The sequence below is a fragment of the Panthera uncia genome (assembly GCF_023721935.1).
Source record: "Panthera uncia isolate 11264 chromosome A1 unlocalized genomic scaffold, Puncia_PCG_1.0 HiC_scaffold_17, whole genome shotgun sequence".
Classification (NCBI taxonomy): domain Eukaryota; kingdom Metazoa; phylum Chordata; class Mammalia; order Carnivora; family Felidae; genus Panthera; species Panthera uncia.
In genome coordinates this window covers 5,510,163-5,534,586 of record NW_026057577.1, presented here as the reverse complement: position 1 = coordinate 5,534,586, position 24,424 = coordinate 5,510,163, and the positions used below count along the sequence as shown (strand labels likewise).

Below are 24,424 nucleotides of genomic sequence, written 5' to 3'. Positions count from 1 at the left end.
GTACAGGCCGGGAGACTGGGTCTACGTCAAGAGGCACCACTGAGAGACCCTCGAGCCACACTGGAAGGGACCCTACATCGTGGTGCTGACAACCCCCACCGCTCTCAAAGTAGACGGCATCGCGACCTGGGTCCATCACACCCACGTTGGGTCAGCGGACCCCTCCTCGATCCAGAAGGACTTCGTCACACGATGGGCCCTCAATTGGGACCAACACAACCCGCTCAAGCTCAAGCTACCGCACATTTGACCCATCTAATATTGGTAACTGTTAACTCTGCTTGTCATTGCTCATGCTGCCAGGAGCCCCCACGCCCCCCAAAACATCACCTGGCAGATCATAGACACCAGCTCGGGGACAATACTTAATCAGACCTCCCAGAGCACCCCAGGGACACTTGCTTCCCAGAACTTGGCGTAAACCTCCAAACTCTGTTCCCCTTGTCACCATAAATGCAGCCGGTCCCATGATTGGGTCCCTAAGCTACATGACAAGGGGGAAATGAACGGGAGGGCCTACACCGGCCGACTCCATCTTGTTCTGTGTCCTTCACCTAGACCACACCTCCTCCCCTTGAGTAACCTCCCGCTCACCCGTTCAAACTTCCTGATCAAAACACGCCCAGCGACCTGTGTAACAGGACTCCGACCCTACCCCAGCCAATCAGCTGATGCCATAGCCATTACCTAACCAACTGCCCCTAGACCCCTATAAAACCTTTGTGCTTTTGAAACTCGCTCTCTCTCCCTGGCATCTCACCGCTGCGTCGGTGCAGGTAGGGGATTGAGGTCGAGCTAGCTCGAATAAAGGCTCTTTTGCTTTTACATCGGACTCGGCTCCCTGGCGGTATTTGAGGATCATGAATTCTGGGCATAACAATTATACCCGTTCCCACATTTGAATGGAGCCTGGCTATAAGCCCACACTTTGAATTCCTCTGTCCCCACAGCCCTGTCCCACGTTCCCAATCCCTTATTCCCAACCTCACTTCCTGATCATCTCTTTAGCTCATTTCTGAACAAATCAACACCTGTATTCACCTCCCTCTTGGGAAAAAAGTCCTAGGGTGGAGTGCTTTGAAGTGGGGCCCAAGTCCACCTCTTCACCCTGAAACAAGCCTCTCTCCTCCATTACCTTCAACGTTGTGCCCTTTCCCTTCCTGGATGCAGGGATGTGTGGTAACCTCTAGAGCACAATTTAAAGTAGTCATACAAATGAATACTATTTTCTGTTGATTACTTTTGCTCTAAAAATGATTTCATATTGAAATTGGCCTGGAAAGTCGAGTGCCTCTGGATCCCTCAGGTGGTGTTTCCTGAAACATATCTCAGACAAACATGTTCTCCCCTCCCCCACGTTGTTTGTTTCAGCTTACTGCTAAATGCTGATTTCATACTGAGGAGCCTTTTGCAACGTGGTATCTGATTCAAGATTCAAACACCCTGAATGTTGTCATGTCTCCTTTCCACTAGATCTGACTCAGGGGACTGGAGAATCAATCCTTCTGAAGAGGAAAGGTATAATCTTCTGGATTTTCCACTCTCATCTGTTTCTCTGAGGTTGGTCTTGTTTTTTCTCTGAATGTTTATCCCTTGTTGCTTTCCCCAGAGAAGGCAACTCCTCCTTGTGCACTCTCAGGGCTGTTCTGTCTCACCCTGCCCTGTGCCCACACCATCTAGGGTGCCCCTGCCCTTGTCTCCCTCCACTGGGCAGAGTGAAGCAGGATAATAGCTGTGAGGATTTCCCCATCCCCTTTCCACACCCTGGCATGTTGCATATAAGAAGTGGAAATCTGTGATTAAGATGGGAGGGACCCTTGGATATGCAGGGACTTGGACCCAGGGGGCCCTCAGGGGGCCTGCCCAAGTAGGTGTGCTAGGAGGGAGCAGAAGCACACACGTGTCCCAACACCTTGTCTAGTGCTGGGGCGGAGCAAATATCTGCTGCCATGAGCCCCCAACACATTCAGCCAGCAGGGGCTGAAAACCCTCCCCCCATATGCCCTCTCGTCCATTCCACACCCATCGGGGTCTTGCTGCAGCCTTGTGCCTGAGACCTGGTAGCTGTAGCAGTAGCGGGGCTCAAGCACAGAAGGCTGGGAGCCATGAGACTCTAGCCCAAGAGGATGGCAGCCTTGCTGCTCAGGCTAATCCTGAAGGCAGAGGCCAAGGCACTGGCTGTGCCACTCACAGAGCCTCTCAGCTGCTCTCCTCTAGCAACAACACTGAAAGGAACTGAGCGCGGTGCGATGTCCCCAGACGCCCCCCACAAAGACCATTTGCCAGAACCCTAAACCATCCAGCAGCCAAGAACCACAGCCTCCCTCCAGGACCAGCCTCAGGCCCAGTGCTGAAAATGTAGGGATCCTCGTGACAAGGTCCCATGTGGCCTTACCCCTGCCCCTCTCTGTCTTCCTCTTCCACCCCCACGCCCCCTCCCTTGTTCTCTGGGGTTCTTCTTGTGCTCCTATCTGGCTGCAGTCTGGAGGACTCAGGAGTGACCTTTATGGGTTGTACCCCAGTTCCCTGGAGGAGGAGGGCCCGGGATCGAGTGGGGGGTTAGGCTCCAGTGGTGGGAAGCAGCGCAGGTACAGAGCAGGGGCGCCCTGAATGCCCTTGGAGGTCTGACTGGGTTGGTGGCTGGAGGGTTGAGGTACGAACAAGCAAACGAACGCATGGACCTGTGGTTGTGGGAAAATGTCAAGGCAGAGCCAGGGAAGTTGTAGCCATGAGCAGGATGAAACATTCCTGCCTGTGAAAATGAAGCGCAGAGACCTCAGATTCCAGAGAAATATTCTAGGGAGAGTCAGGGTGGTGGGCCTGAGTTGCTGGAGCCCAGCCAGGGAACTTGTTGAAGTGACTGAAAGTGGAAGCCTCAGGTGAACACAAGCGTCCTGCCGCTCCCCTCCACACCCCTGCCCTGTCCCTGGCTGCAAAGTTGCACCCTCTGATGGGGTGGGGAGATCCCACCCCCCTTTTGCTAAAGGTGGTCCTTTAACATGGGAGCTAATGGGACTATGGGGTGTGGAGTCTGAATGAGGGGTTGTGCAACTCCCTGTTCAGCTCTTCATTTCTGAAGGCAACTTGCATTCAATCAATGAACTCAAAGCAAGTCGGTGATGAATAACTAGTGTTTCTTTCTGTATTTTCTATTTTAGAGGGTGGTCCAAACTCTTTCCTAGTTGGAGATAAAAAAAAGATATATACATATAATAGAATATTAATCAGCCATGAAAAGGAATGAAATCTTGCCATTTGAAATGATGTGGATGGAACCAAAGTGTATTATGCTAAAGGCAGTAAATCAGAGAAAGACAAATACCATATGATTTCACTCATATGTGGAGTTTAAGAAACAAAACAGAAGAACATAGGGGAAGGGGAAAATAAAATAAGGTAAAAACAGGGAGGGAGGCAAACCTTGAAAGATTCTTACCTATAGAGAACAAAGTGAGTGCTTCTGGAGAGTAGGTGGGTGGAAAGATATGCTAAATAGGTGATGGGCACAAAGGAGGGCACTTGTCAGGATTAGCACTGGGTGTTATACATATATAAGTAATGAATTACTAAATTCTACTCCTGAAACCAATACTACACTTTATGTTAACTAACTTGTGTTTAAATACAATCCTGGAATGAATGAATGAATGAACGAATGAAATTTTAAAGAGAGGGAAAACAAAATATAATGAATGAAAAGAAAAATTCATTAGAGACCTTCAACACTACTCTATCAAGGAGAGGAAAGAATCTGTGAACTCAGGGACAGGTCATTTGAAATATTTCAGTCAGATAGAAAAAAGAGTGAATTAGAGTGAAGAAAGCCTATAGGATTTAGAGGACTCTATCAAGTCCTACTAATGCAATATATGCATTATAGGACCTTGAGAAGGAAAAAAGTAAAAAAGGAAGTGGTAGAGAATTTGTTTAAAGACATAATGGTTGAAAATATCCCAGATCTTGGGAGGGATATAGCTATCCAGGTTCCTTAAGCTCAAAGTTTCCCCAACAGAATCAACCCAAAGATTACATCAAGAAACATTATAATTAAATTAACATAAGCCAAAGCCAAAGAGACAGTTTTTAAGTCAGAAAGAGAAAAAAGTCTTGTCACATACAAAGGAACCCCTCATAAGACTATAAGTAGGTTCTCAGCAGAAACTGTGTAAGCCAGAAAAGAGTGGGAAAATATATTCCAAGTGCTGAAAGAAAAGAAATGCCAATCAAGAATACATTTAACCAGCAAAGCCATCCTCCAGAAATGAAAGTGAGATAAAGACTTTCTCAAACAAACAAAAGCTGAAGGAGACTACCACCACTGACATGTCTGCAAGAAATACTAAAAGGAGCTTCTCAAGTTGTAATGAGTGAATACTAACTAGTAACACAAAAACATGCCAAACATAAAACTTATGGTAAAAGTAAATATATGTCAAATTCAGAATACTCCAAATCATAATGCATAAGTTTTAACTATAGCATAAAAAGTTAAACACAAAAATGATGAAAACACCTATACTTACAATAGTGTGTTAATGGATAAACAATATACAAAGAAGAGTGACATCAATAGCACAAAATGTGTATGTGGGAAATATAAGTGTACAGATTTTGTAGCAATTGCAGGTAAACTTATGGCTTAAAATAGACAATAGGGTATTTCATGTAAGCCTCCAGATAATCACAATGCACTACATTGTCCACAATTCCACTACATGTACATCCTACACCAGATAAACAAAAGACTAAGAGAAATGATTTTCAGAGCATAACCAAAAAAACAAAAAATCACAAAAGAAGACTGCAAGAAAGGACGAAAGGAATGAAGGAACTACAAAAAATTTAGAAAACAATGAACAAGATGGCAAGAGAAAGTTCTTATCTATCAATAACAACTTTAAATGTAAATGGACTAAATTGTAAGAACAAAAAAAACACAGAGTGGCTGAATAAATTTTTTCAAAAAAGACTCAACTATGTGCTGCATGCAAGAGACTCACTTAAGCTTTGGAGGTACACATAGGCTCAAAGTAAAGGGATGGAAAAAGATATTCCATGCAAATGGTAACCATGCACACCTATATCAGACAAACTATTCTTTCTATACTATACTATACTATACTACACTATACTATACTATACTATACTTTCTATACTATACTTTCTATTCTATACTATCTCAAAAGAGAAAGAAGGTCATCAAGTAATGCTACAAGGGTCTATTCAATGTATAAAAGTTATAAATATACTAGCACTCAACATCAAAGCATGTAAATGTATAAAGCAAACATTGACAGATCTGAAGGAGAAAAAATATGGCATACAATAATACTAGGCGACTCCATAATGTATAGATCGCAGAGAGGGTATCCGTAAAGAAACAGCAGAAGTGAACAACACTATAGACCAAATGGACCTAACAGGCATAAATAGAACTTCCCACCAGCAGCAGAATAGACATTCTTCTCAAGTGCACATGGAACATTTTGCAAGATAGATTCATGTTAGTTCATAACACAAGCCTCAAGAAATTCAAGCAGATAAAAATCATTCCAAGGTCAGACTTAAATGGAAGATCTGAAACTGCAAAATTCCTAGAAGAAAATATAGGGGGAAAGCTCCCTTTTATTGGTCTTGGCAATAATTTTTTTTAATATGACACCAAGAGAAGAGCACAGGCAACAAAAGCAAAAATAAACAAGTGGGACTACGTCTAACTAAAAAAAAACAAAAACAAAAAAACAAAAAACAACTTCTGTGCAGCAAAGGAAACAATAACATGAGAAGGCAACCTAGGGGATGGAAGAAAATAATTGAAAACCATATTATCTGATAAAAGGTTAATACATAAAATATACAAGGAAATCATACAATTCAATAGCAAAGAAGCAACTAACCCAACTGAAAAATAGGCAAAGTACCTGAATAGATATTTTTCCAAAGAAGACACCCTAATGGCCAACAGGTAAATGAAAAAAGGCTCAACATCACTAGTCTTCAGGGAAAGGCAAATCACAATGAGATGTCACCTTACACCTGTTAGGATGGCTATTATCAAAAAACACAAGAGATAACAACTGTTGGCAAGTATGTGAAGTAAAGGGAGCTGCGGGGCGCCTGGGTGGCTCATTTGGTTAGGCATCTGACTTTGGCTCAGGTCATGATCTCATGGTCTGTGGATTCGAGCCCTATGTTAGGCTCTGTGCTGACAGCTCGGAGCCTGGAGCTTGCTTTGGATTCTGTGTCTCCCTCTCTCTGACCCTTCCCAGCTCATGCTCTGTCTCTCACTCTCTCTCAAAAAACAAAAACAAAAACTTAAAAAAAAAGGGAACTGCTGTACACTGTTGGTGGGAATATAAATTGGTATACCCATTATGGAAAATGCTATAGAGTTTCCTCAAAACTTTAAAAAGAGAACTACTATGTGATCCAGCGATCTCGCTTCTGGGTATATATCCAAAAGAAATAAAATCACTGTTTTGGAAAGCTGTCTGATCCTTCATGTTCATTGCAGCATTACTCACAATAGCTAAGGAAACAACCAAAGTGTCAATGCATGAATGTATATTTACAAAGTTATATGGAAAAAATATAAATAACATTATCCCTCCTTTAAAAAGAAAAGGATTCAGCCATTTTCACAATATGAATGAACATGGAGGACATTATACTAATTGAAATAAGCCAGACACATGAAAAAATATGACATTATTCCATTTATATATGGAATCTAAAAAAAGTCAAACTCATAAAAGCAGAGAGTAGAACAGTAGTCATCAAGATTGGGAGAATAGGAAAATGGGGAAATATTATTCAAAGGGTACAAATATTCAGGGCAGGATGAATAAGGTCTGGAGGGCTACTGTACAGCGTGGTGACTACAGTTAATGAAACTGTATTGTAGACGTGAAATTTGCTGAGAGAGTTGATCTGAAGTGTTCTCACCACACGTACACAAAGGATAATTATGTGAGGTGAAGGATACGTTAATTAGCTTGACGGTAGTAATCTTTTCACAGTGCATACATATATCAAAATATCACATCATACACCTTAAACACATAAAACTTATTTGGCAAGTGTACCTTAGTAAAGCTGGAAAAAAAAAAGGGAATAAAGAAAAGAGAGATAAAGAAAAGAGAATAAAGATAAAACTTAAAAGTGTCAGTTTTAAAAACGAGTTTTTCACACATAATAAGCAAACTAGTAACTGCTAGTTATCTCATCATCACCAGCATTTTATCTATTTGTTTGTTATTTTTAGTTTGTATAAATTTGTTATTTATTTGTTATTTTTAGTTTCAAGTTTGTATTTAAATTCCAGTTGGTTAACATATAGTGTAATCTTAGTTGGAAGAGTACACTTCAGTGATTCATCACTTACATATTACACCCAATGCTCATCAAAACAAGTACCCTCCTTAATGCCCATCACCCATCAGACCCATGCCCCCATTCAACTCCCCTCCAGCAACCCTCACTTTGCTCTCTATAAGGAGTCTGTTCATCAGTCGAGGGACATGTGGGTTCTTTCCACAATTTGGCTATTATTGATAATGCTGCTTTAAGCATCGGGGTGCATGTATCCCTTCAAATCCATATGTTTGCATCCTTTGGGTAAATACCTAGTAGTGCAATTGCTAGATCATTGGGTAATCCTATTTTTAACTTTTTGAGGAACCTCCATACTGTGTTCCAGAGCAGCTGCACCAGTTTGCATTCCCACAAATAGTGTAAATGTGTTCCCCTTTCTCTGCATCCTCACCAACATCTGTTGTTACCTGTGCTGTTAATTTGAGCCATTCTGACACGTGTGTCGTGATACCTCATTGAAGTTTGTTTTCTTTCATTTTGTTTTTAAGTAGGTTCCACACCCAGCATGAAACGCAATATGGAGCTTAAACTCACCACGATATCAAGAGCTGAGTGAGATCAAGGATCAGATTTTTTTCTCTGTGCAGTCATCACAGAGCCTGCTCTGGATCCTATGCCCCTGTCTCTGCCCCACCCCCACAAGATGTCTCTCTTTCTCTCTCTCAAAATAAATGAATAATCTTAAAAAAGTTAAAAGAAAGAAATGCTCGTTCTAAATCTCAACCATGGATGCTCTGCGATGCACAGGTATACAGCTTCCAAGTGGCCTTTCCCACAACAGCTCACTTCGGCCGTTGCCATTGTTTCAAGTTCAGACCCTTTCCAACTCACTCCCATGGCTTACTTTAATAAAAACCAAAACAAAACAAAGAAAACAAAAGATACCTCACCACAGTTGCCCCAACCTATTTCCACTAAACCTAAAATATATCTGCACCTTCCCTCCTACCCACCTCCTCATTTCCCAACTCAAACCACATTCTCTCCCCTGAAGCTAACCTCTATATCCAGCTCCTATTTCCATTCCCCCCTCCATCTGCTAAGCTTTTCTGCACCAAGGTCCTCTAGGTTAAGGTCTAAGAGGTTCACAGACCACAAAGAGGCAATTAAAATACCAGAGCTAGGAGGTCCTCAAAGTGGTTTGCCCAGGTCTGGCACTTAACTCATACCTGAGGGAACAGTCAGCATCCTCTTCCCAGATATCAATCACCTAAGCCTCTTCAAGTATGGTGGGAGTTCAAATGGCAAAGTTAGAGAGGAGGGAAACAAGCAGATATCATGTGGTACTTTCAAGGACTCGCAGCATCCAGGTTAGTCGGTGACTAAAGACTGCCAAGTCATCATCCCCTAAGAGGCACTGAGCATCTGTTAAGCAATAAACATGTCAGAGGGCCTACCTAGAGACAAGTTCACAATCTGTTCATCCCGCCAACACAAAGAGTTAAGTTTGAAGTGGGGGACTTTCCCATGGCCTCCCAAAACACTAAGCCACTTCTCCTTTTACAAGTGATTAAACTGAGTCAATGAGAGCTTAATTTCCTCAAAGACTCCCAGCCAAGGCACACAAAGTGGAGATTCTACAGCACATGGTCATGTCATCATCTGCTAACATCCATACGTTCATGTCCCCTCGAAATCCATATGTTGGAATCCTAATGCCTGATGTGATGGTATTAGCAGGTGGGGCCTCTGGAAGGTGATTAGGTCACGAGCCCCTCATGAATGGGATTAGTGCTCTTATAAAAGAGATGCCACAGAGACCCCTTGCTCCTTCTACCAAGTGAGGACACAGCCAGAAGGTGTTTGGCTATGAATCAGGAAGATGGCCCTCATAGGACTCAACGATGCTGGGGCCTTGATCTTAGACTTTCCAGCCTCCAGAGCCATAAGAAATAAATTTCTGTGGTCTATTTTGTTAGAGCAACCCAAATGGACTTAGACACCACCCGAACAGATGTTGACAAGTTTAACAAGATGAGATGAAGAATGTTAATGTGAAATATAGAATTATAATAAACACACTGACCTCAATTTCAAGGTTTTTTTTAACTTTTTATTTTTGAGAGAGAGACACAGACAGACGGACTGAGCATGAACAGGGGAGGGGCAGAGAGAGAGGGAGACACAGAATCTGAAGCATGCTCCAGGCCCAGCACAGAACCCAACTCAGTGATCCAACACACAAACCACGAGATCATGACCTGAGCCAAGGTCAAACGCTCAACTGGCTGAACCACCCAGGTGCCCCATTTACAGTTTTCAAAAAACATAAATTATAGTATGTATCTCCACAACTGTTGTGAGTATTTGTGGCTTACCATGAGCCCTTGTCAAAAGATTTTAATGTCACTGAAAACTTAATGAGAATCTCTTGGCTTATCTTAGCTGCATATGACAAGGTCCACAGGAGGGTTGTGATAGAGCCAGTCAGATCACACCTATATAACAGAGTGTCCTGAATGTTCAAGTAAGACACAATGGGGAAGACATAGGAGGCAAGCCAAGGGCTTCATGACAAAATATACTTACCGCTGAACTCATTCTTTCTTAGTAGTGCACCAACAACCCAGCCCACTTAACTAAAGCAGCTCTAGAATCAATCTCTGGTGACAGAATCATAGGAAAGTACAACACAAATACCACACAAATGGACACCAAAATGATCTCGCAGATCTCACAAAGATGCAGTACCTCACGAAGCCTATTAAATGGACAAAGAATCTGGCAGTTCAGCCATAATAATGACCCAATAGATGCTCAAAAAAAGAATGGTAGGAAGAAAAATGACCGAGAGAAGCTAAAAGAGGGCAATGAAAGTAGAGGGTTCATTACTAGAGCAACTAATTCTGGAAACAGGCAAATCAGAACCCTAGAAGTGCTCTGCTGATGACCATAAAAATGCCCAGATTCTTCTAGTGTCTTTGGAATAGTTGTTTTGCTTTGTTTTCAAGACATGGCTTTGTTCCCTCCAAGGGCTGATTTGAATTGCAGAAATCTCATCCAAGGTGCAGTTGTGGAGGAACTGAAGGGAAGGATGAGGTGTGCCTGGAACCCCGCTCACCTCCTGCTGTGAACTCTCAGCTAGGTCTAAATGGGAAGGTGGGATGGTATCCTTTTGACCTGCCCTTGTCTCAATCCTGGGATCCTTGTGCGCCTCCCCCATGAGGCCACGAGGGGCGCCGTGGTCCCGCTCTCAGAAACCACAGTGTAGAAGCAGGCACCCAGATGTTCAGTGCGTGGAAATTTTTCAGGCAGATGTCATCAGGAATGCCCAGGACTTCCTGACTTTTGGTCACCCTTCCCCCAACATTGGCCTAAGGCCTGTCGTGCCCAGGCCTGAGGGGGGAAGCGTCGGGGGGCAGATGGCCATGAATGTTGCACTCTCCAGGATCTGATCAAACAGGGAGAAAGATTAGTGGTTCTCTTGCTGGTGGAAAGTGTTCCCTCATCTTCCCCTCAGGCTGACACAGCCTTTCCTGTGCTGGCCTGTGTAAAAGAAGACTTCAAGGCGGAGCCAAGCAAACCTAGATTAGCAGAGTACCTGTGCCTGTCCAAATGGAGCTGGTGGCCGTGAGCAGATACACCTGCGCTGGAACAGACTGTCTTCTCCCTCAGGCCGCGGTGCCATTGGCCTGTGCATGTTCTTCCCACTTGAGTTTTCGTTTGCGAGATTACCTCCACTAAGCACACTCTGGCTATCTGCAAAGAGCTCCTTATCTGCTTGGCGAACTCACCCTTCACGGACTTTGAGGTCCTCTTCTGCTGTGCTGGCTTGGCATCTATGTAAGAGCCTCCAGGCCTTCAAACCTAGAGGCTGCACTGAATCTTTGCTTCTATAAATTATTATTATTATTATTATTATTTACTATTGCTAGAAGTGTCTCATCTGCTGCTCCCACAAAAGGAAGGTTTTGGCCCTCAAAAAAGTGGAGTGGGAGAGGGGCTCTCATCCCCAGCTTCTTTTCCTCCCACAGGAAAACCCTCTATAATTCCATACACCCAACATGCCCTGATTCTGGGGATTCTTTCCTTTTCATCTGTGTCTCCCCAGGACTAATCCCAGTTCTCTCAACAGCAGTCAAATACGTGTCTTGTGGTTCTGGAGAGTCAGAAGCACAGAAATCTCCCAAGAGAAAAGGAAGAGCATGCCATGTGGGGTCAAGGAGTCACCCTGCAGAATCTGGATCTAGATTTCCCCAGTCATTCTAGGTTGATATTGAGGTCAAACTTGTTCAAAAGAAAATCCAAAAAGATCTTTGGCCTAGGTCATTCCTACATGTAATAAATTGTGCTATGAAATCATCAACCACGTGACAAGTCACACGTCAATCACACCTGGCTGGCTCCATTGGTAGAGCATGTGACTCTTGATCTTGGGGTCAGTGAGTTCAAGCCCCACACTGGGCATAGAGCTAACTTAAAAAAAGTAAATTCAAAGATCATTCTTCACAAGGGGGAAGTGGATTATGAGTGCCAGTTCTGGAATATAGACAAAACTGAGTTAGATTCTGGAAATGCCCAGATAGGATAAGATGCTGAGGCCGATGACTGAGTGACACCCACATTGGTCAGCTTGGGCTGCCTTCACAGAATACCACATACTGCATGGATTTAAGAGACAGGTGTTTTCTTTCAATTCTGGAGGCTGGAAATCTAAGATCAAGACTGGAAGTTCTCAGCAATTCATGTTTGAGTGAGAGCTCTATTCCTGTCCTCACAGAGGGCCCTCTTCACCCTGTGGTCTCGTGTATCCTTTTCTGGGTGCTTGTGCTTGGGTGGGAGGTGGAGAGCTCAAGCTCACTGTTTCAGGGACATGAAACCTATTAGATCAAGGGCCCCATGCCCCTAACTTCATTTAACCTTATATCTTCTGTAAAGGCCTTTTCTGCAAATACAGTCACACTGGGCACTAGAGTTCAACGTATGAATTTTTAACAGGACCCAGTCAGTCCATACACACTCCTCCAGCCCTGTGCCCCCATCAAAACTGCTTGTAGCACACAGCTCTGATCCCTGAGAACCTTCAAAGCACTGGATCCTCATATTCCTCTCACCACAGATTTTCTCCTTCTCTCTCCCCAATTCAAATGCCTCAACACTGGCACGTGCACAGTCTTTCTTTCTCTTTTCCCTTTCATTCAGTTATGTTCTGGTAAGTGTATACACGTAATACGGAAATATTTTGAAAAATGACAAGCTCTCCTCATAATTTCTGCAGCAGCAAGCACAGAGCTGAATGTATTGCTTCCTTCAGGAAGGGCAAGCCCTGTCAGTCACTCACGGTCTCTCTGAACCAGCCACACTGCTGATCTTAGGTAGAATTTTTGGGAAGTGTGGAGTTCTGGAAATGGTGAATGTCGGGGACATAAATGAGTTGGTGTCACCTGCTGACATGTTGGCACTCAAAAGCAGTAGACTGAGGTGTGGTAACATGCTGATTTACAGGAATGAGGAGATTGCATTGATTGACATGCTTTAGAAATGTGTTCACTGATGCGGGTAGCTATGGTAGAGTAGAGCTTCCCACAAATGTCCAAATGCTCACCCCATGAATTTGGGAATATGCTACTATACACGGCAATAGAGACATTGTAAATGTGATTAGATTAAGGAACTTGATCTGAGGAGATTAGCCTGGAGGGGCCAATGTAATCACAAGGGTCCATGCAAGTGAAAGAGGAAGAGTCAGTGTCAAGATAACATGTTTTGAGAGTAACCGATCAGCCACAGCCGGCTTTGGAGATGGAACGGGCTCTGAGCTGACAATGTGGGCATCTTCTAGAAGCTGGAAGGGACAACAAACAGATTCTTCCATGGAGCCTCCAGAAAGAAACACAGCCCTGCTGCCATGTTGAATTTAGTGCAGTGAGACTCATTGTGGACTTTTCATGTTCAGACGGTAAGAATGAGTTGGTGTAATTTGAAGAAACTAAGTTTGTGGTAATCTGTTACAATAGGAATAGGAGGCTCCTAGGGTGGTCATTGATGGATACAGATGATTGAAAAATGAACCGAGTCCCTGAGAACTTTCTCAGGCTTTGGGCATTTCAGTGCAGTCTGTGTCATCCTGCCCCTGAATTCACAGCCGCTCTTCCCTGTTGACTAATAGCGCTTGATAAAGGGGGAAATCTCCTGAGATCTAAGGTCATATCTCAGAACACGTGTGTCCAAAGCTCACCAGATCTTGAGTCACATCTTACAGGAAATTGGCAGCAGGAGGAATTCCCTGGTCTTCCCTGGTACCTGCAAGGCACACCGCCAGGGCTGGGACATTTTTGGATGGGGACTGCTGCGACATCCAGGGTTGTACAAAAGCCAACAGACACCATAAGCAATTCACACGAGGGGCCTCGCTCATACTTTCTGCTGCTCCCAGCCTTTAAGTACACTAGAGCTAAACACGGACCAATAAAGTAAGAACAAATGGACCGGAGGCCCATTTGTCACACTGAACTACAAGACAGAGAAACCTGGGGGCAGGAGGGGAAAGGAGAAACAACGTGCACAGAAAGTGGCTTCTGTGATCACACAAAGAGGCTACCTGAGAGCTGTCCCAGACATTGGACATTTGAGCACAGTCTGTGTCTATCCTGAGTCCATGAAACGAAGCCACAGTTCCCTGTTCACAAGTATCCCGTGATCTAGGCGCTATTCTCGTGTGATATAACGCCAAATCTTGCAAGATCTCACTGTGACTCTCAGGAGATCTCGGGCCAAATCTCACAGGAACTCAACAGGAGTGGGAACTCCATAGCCAAGTCTGCTTTGTGCATGGCAGGGACATTCATGGATTGGGGACACCTAGGAGCAACTGGGGTCCCACAAATGTCTTCAAACTCCAGCATCAAAATGCCATAAAGTGTCTCACTAGTAGTCCCCATCCCTCCCAGCATTCTAGGAGCAGTGGAGGTAACAAGGACCACTGACCTAGGAAAAAATGGCTGTGAGAAGAAAAGCTAGGAAAAAAACAAACAAACAAACAAACAAACAAACAAACAACAACAACAGCAAGATAAAAGGGGCCATCCAGATGTCTGAGGCTGCATGATCCCCATGCATTCTTTTGGCTTGCATTCTTTGGCATGCATTCTTTTGGCTTCTATAATCTTGTTTGCCTCCTGCCTCCACCAACTATCCATGTAGCACCACTGACAAGGACCCCTCTATTTTTCCACTGTCTCTCAACTGCCTAGCATCAGAGCCAGATAAGGAGGCGAATGCCAAGGTATGGGGCTCAGCCTTTGGAGGTGACTCCGTTGGGGCGTCATGGGTGCACAATAAACAGTATTTTCTGATTCCCCGAGTTCTGTGGCTTGTCTCTTTCTGGGCAGAGTATTTGCTGTAACAGCTGGACTTCATATTGCTCATGCTAAACTAGAGGTGATACAAAGAGGAGGTCAGAAGGTACAGGGAGAAAGAAAGTGGGTAGGAACCACCTCTTCTGAACACACAGGCAGCCTGCCATTGCACCTCCCAGGGTGCAGGAACTTCAGGGTATTCTGTGTCTCTCCTGCCGCCAGAGAACACAGCCACCTTGTCCCTGTTGACAAGTCTCCCATGATCTAGGGGTAGATCTCATGAAATCTATGGCCAAATTTGGCGAGATCTTTTCCAACCTCCTGGGAACTTGGCAGGAGCAGGAACTAAGTAGCATAACCTCTTTCGTGCAGGATACAATAGTAGAGTTGTGATATACCTGGGTTGGGGACACCTTGGAAAACCTGTGGTCCCACAATAGACCCTGTCATGTCACCAGCACCAAGACACGAGGAGTTGTGTTCATATTTGCTGTCTGTCTCAGCATCCTAGATGTGGTGGGTGAAACATCTGGCCACAGAAACAGGGGCTGCTGGACCAGACTAGCCCGTTATTCCCAGTAAACTAGAGGTGCAAGACACAGGAGAGAAGGAGGAGTGGGGTGAAGCACGGTGCACAGAAATTGACTCCTGTGAACACAGAAAAAGTATCCCTGAGCGCTGTCCTAGACCAGGGACACTTAGTGCAGTCTGTGTCTGTCCTGACTCGAAAAGATGCAGCCACCTCTGCTCTGTTGACAAATCTTACGAGATCTCCAGGCCAAATCTCACGAGATGTCAGGCCAAATATAGCCAGAAGGGGGCAGGCAGGAGAACTCCTTAGTGTAGTCACCTTTGTGCCGTGTAAATAGGCAGGTTAGGACGCTGCTGGTTTGTGGACTGCTACCAACACCCAGGGTCCCACAAACAACCCAAGGCCACCACCAAAAGGATATGAGGCCCCTGGCTCATACTTTCCAACTCATCCAGCATTCTAAGAGCAGTGGGGGTAACAACCACCACTAAAATATGGAAGACTTGGCCTGGTGGCCCTTTATTTCTGTGAAGCTAGAGGGGATTGAAACAGGAGGTGAGGAGGTGTGGGGGAAAGGAAAGTGCACAGGACCTGGCTCCTCTGAACACACAATAAGCCCTCATTGATTGTCCCGGGCTGTGGAACCTTCAGGGCAGTCCGTGTTTCTTCTAATCTCAAAGCAAATGGCCAGCTCTGTCCTGTTGAAAGATGTCATGAGATCTAGGGGCAAATCTCATGAGATCTTAGGTCAAATCTGTAGAGATCTTGGGCCAAATCTCACAGGAAGTTGCGGCAGCCAGAACTTCCTTACCTAGCCCAGTTTGTGCAGGGGAATTAGGGAGGGTTGTAATATTCCTGGACTGGGGACACGTAGGAAAACATGGGGTCCCACAATAGCCCCCTCATGTCACCCGCACCAAGAGACAAGGGGGCTCCTTCGAACTTCCTCTGTTTCTCAGCATTCTCACTACCGAGAGATCATGACCTCAGCAGAAACAAAGAGTGGGGTGCTTAAGTGTAAGTGAACATAGATATATGTAATTCTTTCAATTTAACTGCCTAACTGGGCTGGAGTTTCAATATTTACACTATACTTACAGTCATGTGGTTTATAAGAGTTTTCGTACTTGAAAACAATCTTAAGAGGCACTTAATTGATTTCTCAACCACCAATCATTTAATTCATACTGTCATATTTCTTAATGTAGTTTCTTTAATTTTTTTTAATGTTTATTTATTTTTGAGACAGAGGGAGACAAAGCGTGAGTGGGGGAGGGGCAGAGAGAGAGGGAGACACAGAATCGGAAACAGGCTCCAGGCTCTGAGCTGTCAGCACAGAGCCCAATGCAGGGCTTGAACCCACGAACCATGGGATCATGATCTGAGCCGAAGTCGGACGCTCAACCCACTGAGCCACCCAGGTCGCCCCGATACTGTCATATATCTTAATATTCTATGTCTGTAAGCTCACTAATAATTATTTTTAACTTATTATTTTACTAATTCTTCTATTTAAAAGTCAGTGATCATTCACTTCTTAACATATTCATATATATATTCATAAAACGTCATATTCATTAATATGTATAAATCACACACAAACACACACATAGATTTTTACTCTTTTTTCCTGCATAAATGTGTACCGGAGGGAGAAAATTGTCCTTCAGCTCAGGAATTACCTTTTGCATATTTTGTGGTGCATATCTAGGGATGCATTTTCTATGTTTTGTGGGACATCGTTTCTCACAGATCATTACTTAAAAACCCTTGCCTTTAAAACAAGGAATGAGTGTAAAGGCGGATATTTTAGGCACTCTAGACCTGGCTGATAACATGCTCCCATGTGCATTTCTTTGTTCTCTGTCCCCTTTATCACCCCTTGTGCTGTTGGTTGTGGAAGTACCTGATATCCTCAGGAGGGAGAAGGGACAAAATGGAGGAACGCTGTGTTCCTGAATGACCACATGAAGAAGTTTAGTCTCCAATCTAAACACGCACCCAGTACTGTCATGTGAGGAAATCTATGGGGACATGCTATTGAAATTTGGGGCGTTCTCTGGTAATTCAGCATAACCTAATATACCTACAAAATGTTAACCTGCAAGATAACTTAGAAATCAGTCTAGTTCCATTAAAATTGGCTGTTTCAGTCAGTAGGGGATGAGACTCTTCATCTTGGAGTGTGATTTCACACCCCAAGTTAGGAGTACAGTAGACTGAAAAAAATATAAAATAAAATAAGTTTTGGAAGATGACCCAAGTAAATTAGGCTATAATGACTGAGCTGCCAAATGGTGGGACGGATCTCCTTACCTCTTCATTCATCCACTGGGAAAGAACATCTGAGCATTCAGATAGAGCCAGTGATGGTAAGGCAGCCAGGTCTTCCCTCTAGGAGCTCAAGGTCTAGACAGGAAGATGGAAAGAACATGAAACAAAAATGTGAATGACATGAGCAATGACTCCATAGAAAAAATCAAGGTGCTAAACTGGGTCCTGAGCTCCACCAGGTGAGGGTCTGACAAGGCTGTGCTGAGGAAACATTCATATTTCCTGCAACAGTGCAAGAACGAGTCAGCCCTGCACAAATCCGAATATATGTAGCCTGGCAGAAGGCACAGTGGTGCAGACACTCGGAGGCAGAGGTTGGTGTTGCCACAGTGGACATTTGAAAGGACAGCAGGGAGCCTGGAAAGACCTGGGGAGGACAGCAGAGAGGGAGGGTAAGGAGATCCAGGGCCTGGGGCAGGAGGACATATTCAGTACTCTGCTCTAGTGCTGTGTGACAATATTCCCTCACCCTTAGTGGCTTCCCCATAAACTTAACACCTCACAGACCCAGGGGACCAGGAATTCAGCAGTGCTTTGCTGAGGGCTCCTGAGAACCTCTCAGGAGGTTGGGGCTCTTGTCATCACTGAGACAGAACCTGCTTCACTCAACCCCTGAGCTCACTTCAGGGTGGTGGCAGGATTCAGTCCACATCGAATGCTTTAGTTCTTCCCTGTCTGTTGTCTCTCAGGGCTAGGCTCTGTGTACCTGTCTGTGTCATTACTCAACACAGGGGTGGTTCCCCAGTGTGAGAATCTGAGAGACAACACAGAGAGTGACAGTGAGCATGTGGTTGTGCCATGGATATTTTATCAACAAAACTTGGTTGGCTTGGGGTCACATTGCCATCTTCTTTGGAACAGAAATCAAACACTAAGTCCATACCACACTCCAGGAAGGAAATTACACAAGGATGTGTTTACAGGATGTGGGGATCCCAGGGAGCCATGAGGGGAGGAGAAAGTGAAGACCCTGGCAGGGTCAGTGCCTTGCTCAGAATCACAGACCGGTAAAAAGTCAGAATCAGGCATGAACCCAACTCCATGTCCTCAAAATGGGGTCCTTGACTTGACCCAGGTTTTCTGAGGGGGCTCGGGAAAAGGTTGTGTTACTGTGACTCTGTGCAGACATGGGGGTGGTGTGGGGGTGAGGCTGAAGAGGAGCGTAACAGACGACATTCCAGCATGTTCTTCCCTGAGGAGGACCCAAGGCTAGGGCAGCCCACTGAGTGCCACCCTGTCCCCATTGTACCCAGTGGAAAGGGAGGGAATGGCTTGTGGCACACTACTGACAAAGTCTACGTAAAAGAGAGTTCTGACCTACTAGGCCACAACTCCAATCCCTTCTGTATGGATTGCTTTAGAAATTAGAGAACCTAAGCGCTTAAGAAATTTTTGGCCATCCTTCCCTAGGTGGGGATGTTATCTTCTGGGACTCCAGAAAATGAGCACTGGTAAACACACGTACACACACACACACTTGCATGCACACACGTACGCACACATGTATGCACACTTGGGATCAGAGGAGCAGCAGAACCAAAGGAGGTGAGAAGTCAAAGTAAATGTGGATGGATAAATATCCAACATGTGACACCACTCCTCCAATTTCACAGGTATCGTCCCACGTATGCCTGAGGACATCCTGAGGAAGTACATCCTATAATTATGTCCCTTGAGCAGAGGAGACAGGGACCATCCCTGAAAGACACAATCACTTATCTGGCACCAGAAAGAGGTAAGAATGAAGAGTTGTGTCTCAACCCAGATACGTCTCAAAACTGGGACCCTGGCTGCCCCCAGACCTTCCCAGGGGGCTGTGGAGAGGGGTACGTTGGTGTAACTGTAGACCGATGTGACATTTCATGGAGAAAGGGGTGAGCATTCAGCAAATAGAGGACTATTTGCATAGGTGTTATCCCAGGAGCAGACTCAGGAGGTGGATCCTAGTCAGTGACATCACTTTGCTCACAATAGGCCCCAGGAGAACTTGGAACTCCTGTAACCCGGCACCCATGCACTAGTGAGGTCCCATACCAGTCTCACTTGTCTACAGACACAGAGAGTTTGGGATGTTCTCTTGTTTTCCCAGTTACCAGTACTCTGGATACCAGAAACCCCAGTGTACAGGATTATTCGGATGTTGGAGAGGTTTCCTTCACCCACGCTGGCGATGCCTCAGGATGTTTTCCAGGAGGTCACATAAGGTAATACAGAGCAGCCTAGAGCAGGCCAGGCCAGGTCAGGTCAGGTCACAGCTCTGAGCCATCCTTGGGCACCCCCATCCCCTCGTGTTCAGTTTCAGGGAAAGGGGGACACGTGAGGTGCTCCTGTCCTGGACTGGAGGAGGTTGCATGGCAGTGGACGACCTGGTGGACCCATCATGGCCATGCAGATGTCATGCTGGGAAGGAGGCAAAAGGGATCTCTGAGGTGCCTTAACCTATAACCGGTTTAATCCAAGGCCCTCAAACCACGTTGCTTCTCCTCCTTGGGGGAGGTGTGTGCACACTGTGGTGTATATATCTGCAATGAATTCACATGGGTCGAGGAAAAGTGAAAGCAAGCAGACATGGCTTTGAGGACTCCTGCCTGCGTGCTGGGCACTGTCTTTACAGAGCCACACGTCAGAGATGGAGGAGAAGGTGAATGATGAGAGCCCCTCCTCTACTTCCCTGAAGGACAGGAGGAAGCCCCATGCCATCAGCAGGATGCCCCGCTGGCTCAGGGTGAGTGAAGGTACCAGGGAAACCCAACACGCACAGCCCAGAGGCAGTGCAAAGAATCCCAGGGCACAGAAAACACACTGATACTCCCCTGGTATCTCTCATAGACTCCTGATCCCAGAGGAACCTGGAACGCCATGTGCTCCTCAAACATGCCCTCGTGGCCCAGCCCCTGTCATGGCCAGATGCAACGTCACTCTCCACTTATTTGTAGGAATATCAGAAAACAGGTGTGAAACCATTTCACGTCCCATTCTGTCTAGAATATATTGCCATTGTCATACATGTTTCCTCAACGACTGTTCCCAGGTGTCCCGGTTCGCCTGACCATCCTTCCACAACTTCCCCACATCTGACACATGTTCGTGATGAGCAGGGAGATTTTTACCCAAAGGACATGGGACTCACTGTATTATGTCTACTGCTCTGCACTTTGGTTGCCAAGAAACACGTCCCTAGGGCCCTCCAGATCAGGAGCAAGGACCTTACTACCTAGACAACATTCTGGAAATGAGACCACTTACCTCACCCATTCAGCCCTTCACAAATGCGGGACTGTTACATGATTCCCTTCTGTTGCCATGTCACAGTGCTGCACTGAACATCCTACATGTCCTATTATCCTGATCCAACCTCTGCCAGGTAATGTCCCTGTCTTCTGATCCCTAGAATGGACTGTGGTGTTAGAAATCACAAGGACAATGCTATTAATGCAGGGAGGTGCTGTCCATACTCATCTAACAATCTGACCTCAGATCCTAACTTATTCAGTCATTCCCCACCTCAAATTCTCACGTGAATGCCAAGATCCTTTTTCCTACTGTGGGCACCAGGTCTCGCTCTTTCGACAAGTCACTGAGGGATGGGGGGTTTGGTCTTCATTCTGGACCCCAACCCTCCTGATGTCCATGGTGCTGTGTCTGACTTTGTGTCCCTCCTCTGTTCTATCTCAGGGTAAAAAGGCCGCACCTGTGAATGAGAATGAGAACTGTGTGGAGTGGACCATCGATGCAGGCCTGCTGAAGCAGTGAGTGGAGCACCTGGTGCCCGCCTTCCTGTGGAGAGACCCCACCTGCTTCTTCACATTCTTGGGCACGTACAGAGCTTTTGCTACCACCCAACAGGTCCTGGAACTATTGTTTATGAGGTGAGCACCCTGCCCTTCACAGCCTAGTGTGATTCAGCCCCTTAAAGCTTTGAGTCTAAGGAAAGTCACCAAACCTCCCTGAGTCTCAGTTTGTTCCTCTGATCAGAGCAGAATAACTACAGGTACTCAGTGGGGGCACTGCTTGGAAAGTGACCCTGGCCCTGTGGAAAGGTCTGCTGGACGGGCTGTGTGTCTGCTGGGTGATCTTTGTCCTCTTCCCCATGATCAAGTTTCTGCCTCATCCCTCACTGTCACCAGGTGTTGAGTTGGGCTCTTTTCCCATTTGAAAAGGAGATGTGAGGATCTATCTGTGTGTCTGAGTCCTGGGTCAAACTAATCAAGGATGCCCAGGATGAGCAGGAGGCCCAGACCCACACCAATATGTGTGATGGAGCTGATTGGGGCCCTATCGTTCATCAAACATACAGGAAGCCCCACTAGGTGCAGGCACTTCTGTAGGAGCTGACTGGGATCCAATGCACAGAGCAGACAACACCCTCCCCTCCAGAGCTCCATTCTTTTTCTTTTTAAAAAAAAATTTTTTTTAACATTTTATTTTTATTTTTGAGACAGAGAGAGACAGAGCATGAACTGGGGAAGGTCAGAGAGAGAGGGAGACACAGAATCTGAAACAGGCTCCAGGCTCTGAGCGGTCAGCACAGAGCCCAACGCGGGGCTCGAACTCACGGACCACGAGATCATGACCTGAGCCGAGGTCGGAGGCTTAACCAGCTGAGCCACCCAGGTGCCCCTCCAGAGCTCCATTCTAGTCAGCAGTCAGTGACTCTGGATATGACAAGAGGTAGTATCCACAGGACACCTGATATGATGCCCTTCTGGCCTCCTCCAGATATGGCTGCTTCCTTCCTGAGACTGAGGAAGATGGTGGACCCCGGAAGCAGGAGAAAATGTGAGTAGGCTGAGCTCATGCTGGAGGGCCTCATTCTCCAAGAGGGCAGTGCTGAGACTGTGCGTGGGAGGGGCTTCAGGACCCAGCATCCCACACATCTGAGAGTCCTGTGAGAGGGCAAAGCTCTGAGGGCTTCTCCCTGGAAGCAAGGAAAGTGGTCTTGTCCTGTGGGTTAGAGGATAAGCTGTGGGCACAATGAGACAGCAGAGGGCAACAGACGACAGATTCAGCCCTTTCGAGAGTCCAACCCCATCCCTTCCCACTCACAGGCTTGCCTCCACCCCCATCAGAGGACCCAGAATAAAGGTTTTGGGGAGCATCACGCTCACCACCTTGTGGAACTTCGACAGTGTGTGCTTAGCAAGGGTTCAGGAGACACAGTGAGGGCTCAAGGACCACATATCACCCACACTATGGGAGAACCAGTGTCAGTGGGAGGACACCCACATGTGCACTAAGTGAATGAGGCAGCATAGAGGCACAGGTCGTCACGTGAGGAGGTTTCAAGCAAGCCCAGGTAAGAGACAGAGTGCCTTTGTCCCGTATGTGTTCAGATTTTCATGGAGCACTAGTGTATGCAGTGAAGGCACTGACTCATCCTGACACCACCCCTCCACTCATGCACGGAGTTGAATTCTAGTGAGAGGTAGGCAGAGGACACACCAGGGAGTATGTCTGGCTTCCCAAGAAGGACAGAGACGACCACATCATTGGTTAAGGGGTTTCCGTCAAATAGAATTTTCACAGTCCCTCTTCAGTGACCAGGACTCTCTTAGGTGGGACTGCCAAATCACAGGTGGACACGGCATAGAACCACCCTCTGTACATCCATGAGCAGGAGGCATAGAGGAGGCTAGGTCCCACAGGCCTGTCTTGAAACATTAGTGCAGGAGGAACACCCCATGTTGATTGTTCTGGCTACTTTTGTATCCCCAGGGCCATCTCCTCCATTCTGGGCACCTGGCTGGACCACTACCCTGAGGACTTTTTCCAGCCCCCAGATTTCATCAGCCTGCAGATACTGCGGGCATATATAGGGGTCCACATGCCAGGCTCCGAGCTGCAGCGCCGTGACCACCTTCTCTACTCATCACGGAGAAACCATGAGCCCAATGAGCCAGAATCTCTGGGTGAGGAGGACTCTGGGTGGGAGATGTGGGCATGTGGATGGGACAGGGTATGCCACACAAAGCACGTTTCCTGAGACTGCGGGTGGGCTAGGAGTTGTGAGTAGTCTCAGATCACTGTTCCATTAGCCTGTCATCCGGGAGATTTCCTCCTGGTGGGTTCTTTGACTCAGATGACAATGTCTGCGGGAGAGGTTTCCTTTATTAGGAAAGGCCATGGAAAGGCAATCACGGTGATGACACTTTGTATTCTTGAAGCTATGGCACCAGCTCCAGAGCAAGATCCAGACGTCACTCAGGAGCTAGCCCCCGCTATCTCTGTGGTGCCCACTGCAGCTTCGCAGCCCAGGCTGCCTGCAGCCACCACTCATCCTGGATCTCAGCAATTAGAAGAATTGGTGACCCTCCCTGCAGAGTCACCACCAGTGCAGGTGGTAGTCCCAGCTCTGATTCACTGTCAGGAGCTGGAAGAGACACCTGCCCCTTTGGTGGACCCAGACCCTGAGCAGCCTCCAGCCCCAGATGGCGGGGTCACGGAAGGGCTGGAGCAACCACCTGCTGCAGCTGAGCAACCAGCCTCGGCTCCCGAGCAGTGGCGCATGTTGGCTGCAGCCCCAAAGGATGCCCTGATCCTGTCATTGTGTTCTTTGTAATTTTTGTGGTTTGTATAGAGATATTTACTGTCCTTATGTATTGTTTTGTAAATAAAACATAAATTAACTTCAAAAGAATTTACTCTGATCCTTTCAAATTACAAATTCAAGTGTCATTACGTACATTCACAGGATTTTGCACCCGTGACCACTATGTACTCCTAGAACATTTCCATCACAGAGACACATGTACTACTAATCACCCACAGCTCATTCCCTCACCCCAGTCTCTGCGACCACTGATATCGGTTTCTGCTGCTTTAGCTCGTCTAAAATTTTCAGGTGTGTGCAAACACACAACATTGCCTGTTGTGTCTGGCTACATAA

General features: G+C 46.2%; 1 protein-coding gene and 1 long non-coding RNA gene across 3 annotated transcripts in view; both read left to right on the top strand.

Moving 5' to 3' along the window:
* Positions 1-24,160, top strand: part of LOC125934807 (ral guanine nucleotide dissociation stimulator-like) — a 40,706-nt gene extending 16,546 nt beyond the window's left edge. The window contains exons 1-5 of one of the 2 annotated variants that reach the window (XM_049648403.1): positions 19,280-20,263; positions 21,223-21,407; positions 22,258-22,317; positions 23,254-23,447; positions 23,703-24,160. In XM_049648403.1, coding sequence (XP_049504360.1) covers positions 21,403-21,407; positions 22,258-22,317; positions 23,254-23,447; positions 23,703-24,097 — 654 coding nt within the window. In that variant the 5' untranslated portion in view covers positions 19,280-20,263; positions 21,223-21,402 and the 3' untranslated portion in view covers positions 24,098-24,160. Of the gene's footprint in view, positions 1-19,279; positions 20,264-21,222; positions 21,408-22,257; positions 22,318-23,253; positions 23,448-23,702 lie in introns of those variants that run through there. The other variant, XM_049648402.1, reaches the window with a different exon arrangement.
* Positions 741-8,547, top strand: LOC125934825 (uncharacterized). The gene is made up of 3 exons (XR_007461530.1): positions 741-776; positions 1,474-1,560; positions 7,866-8,547. It is a non-coding gene; the product is annotated as an uncharacterized LOC125934825 (long non-coding RNA).
* Positions 24,161-24,424: the final 264 nt, after the last annotated feature.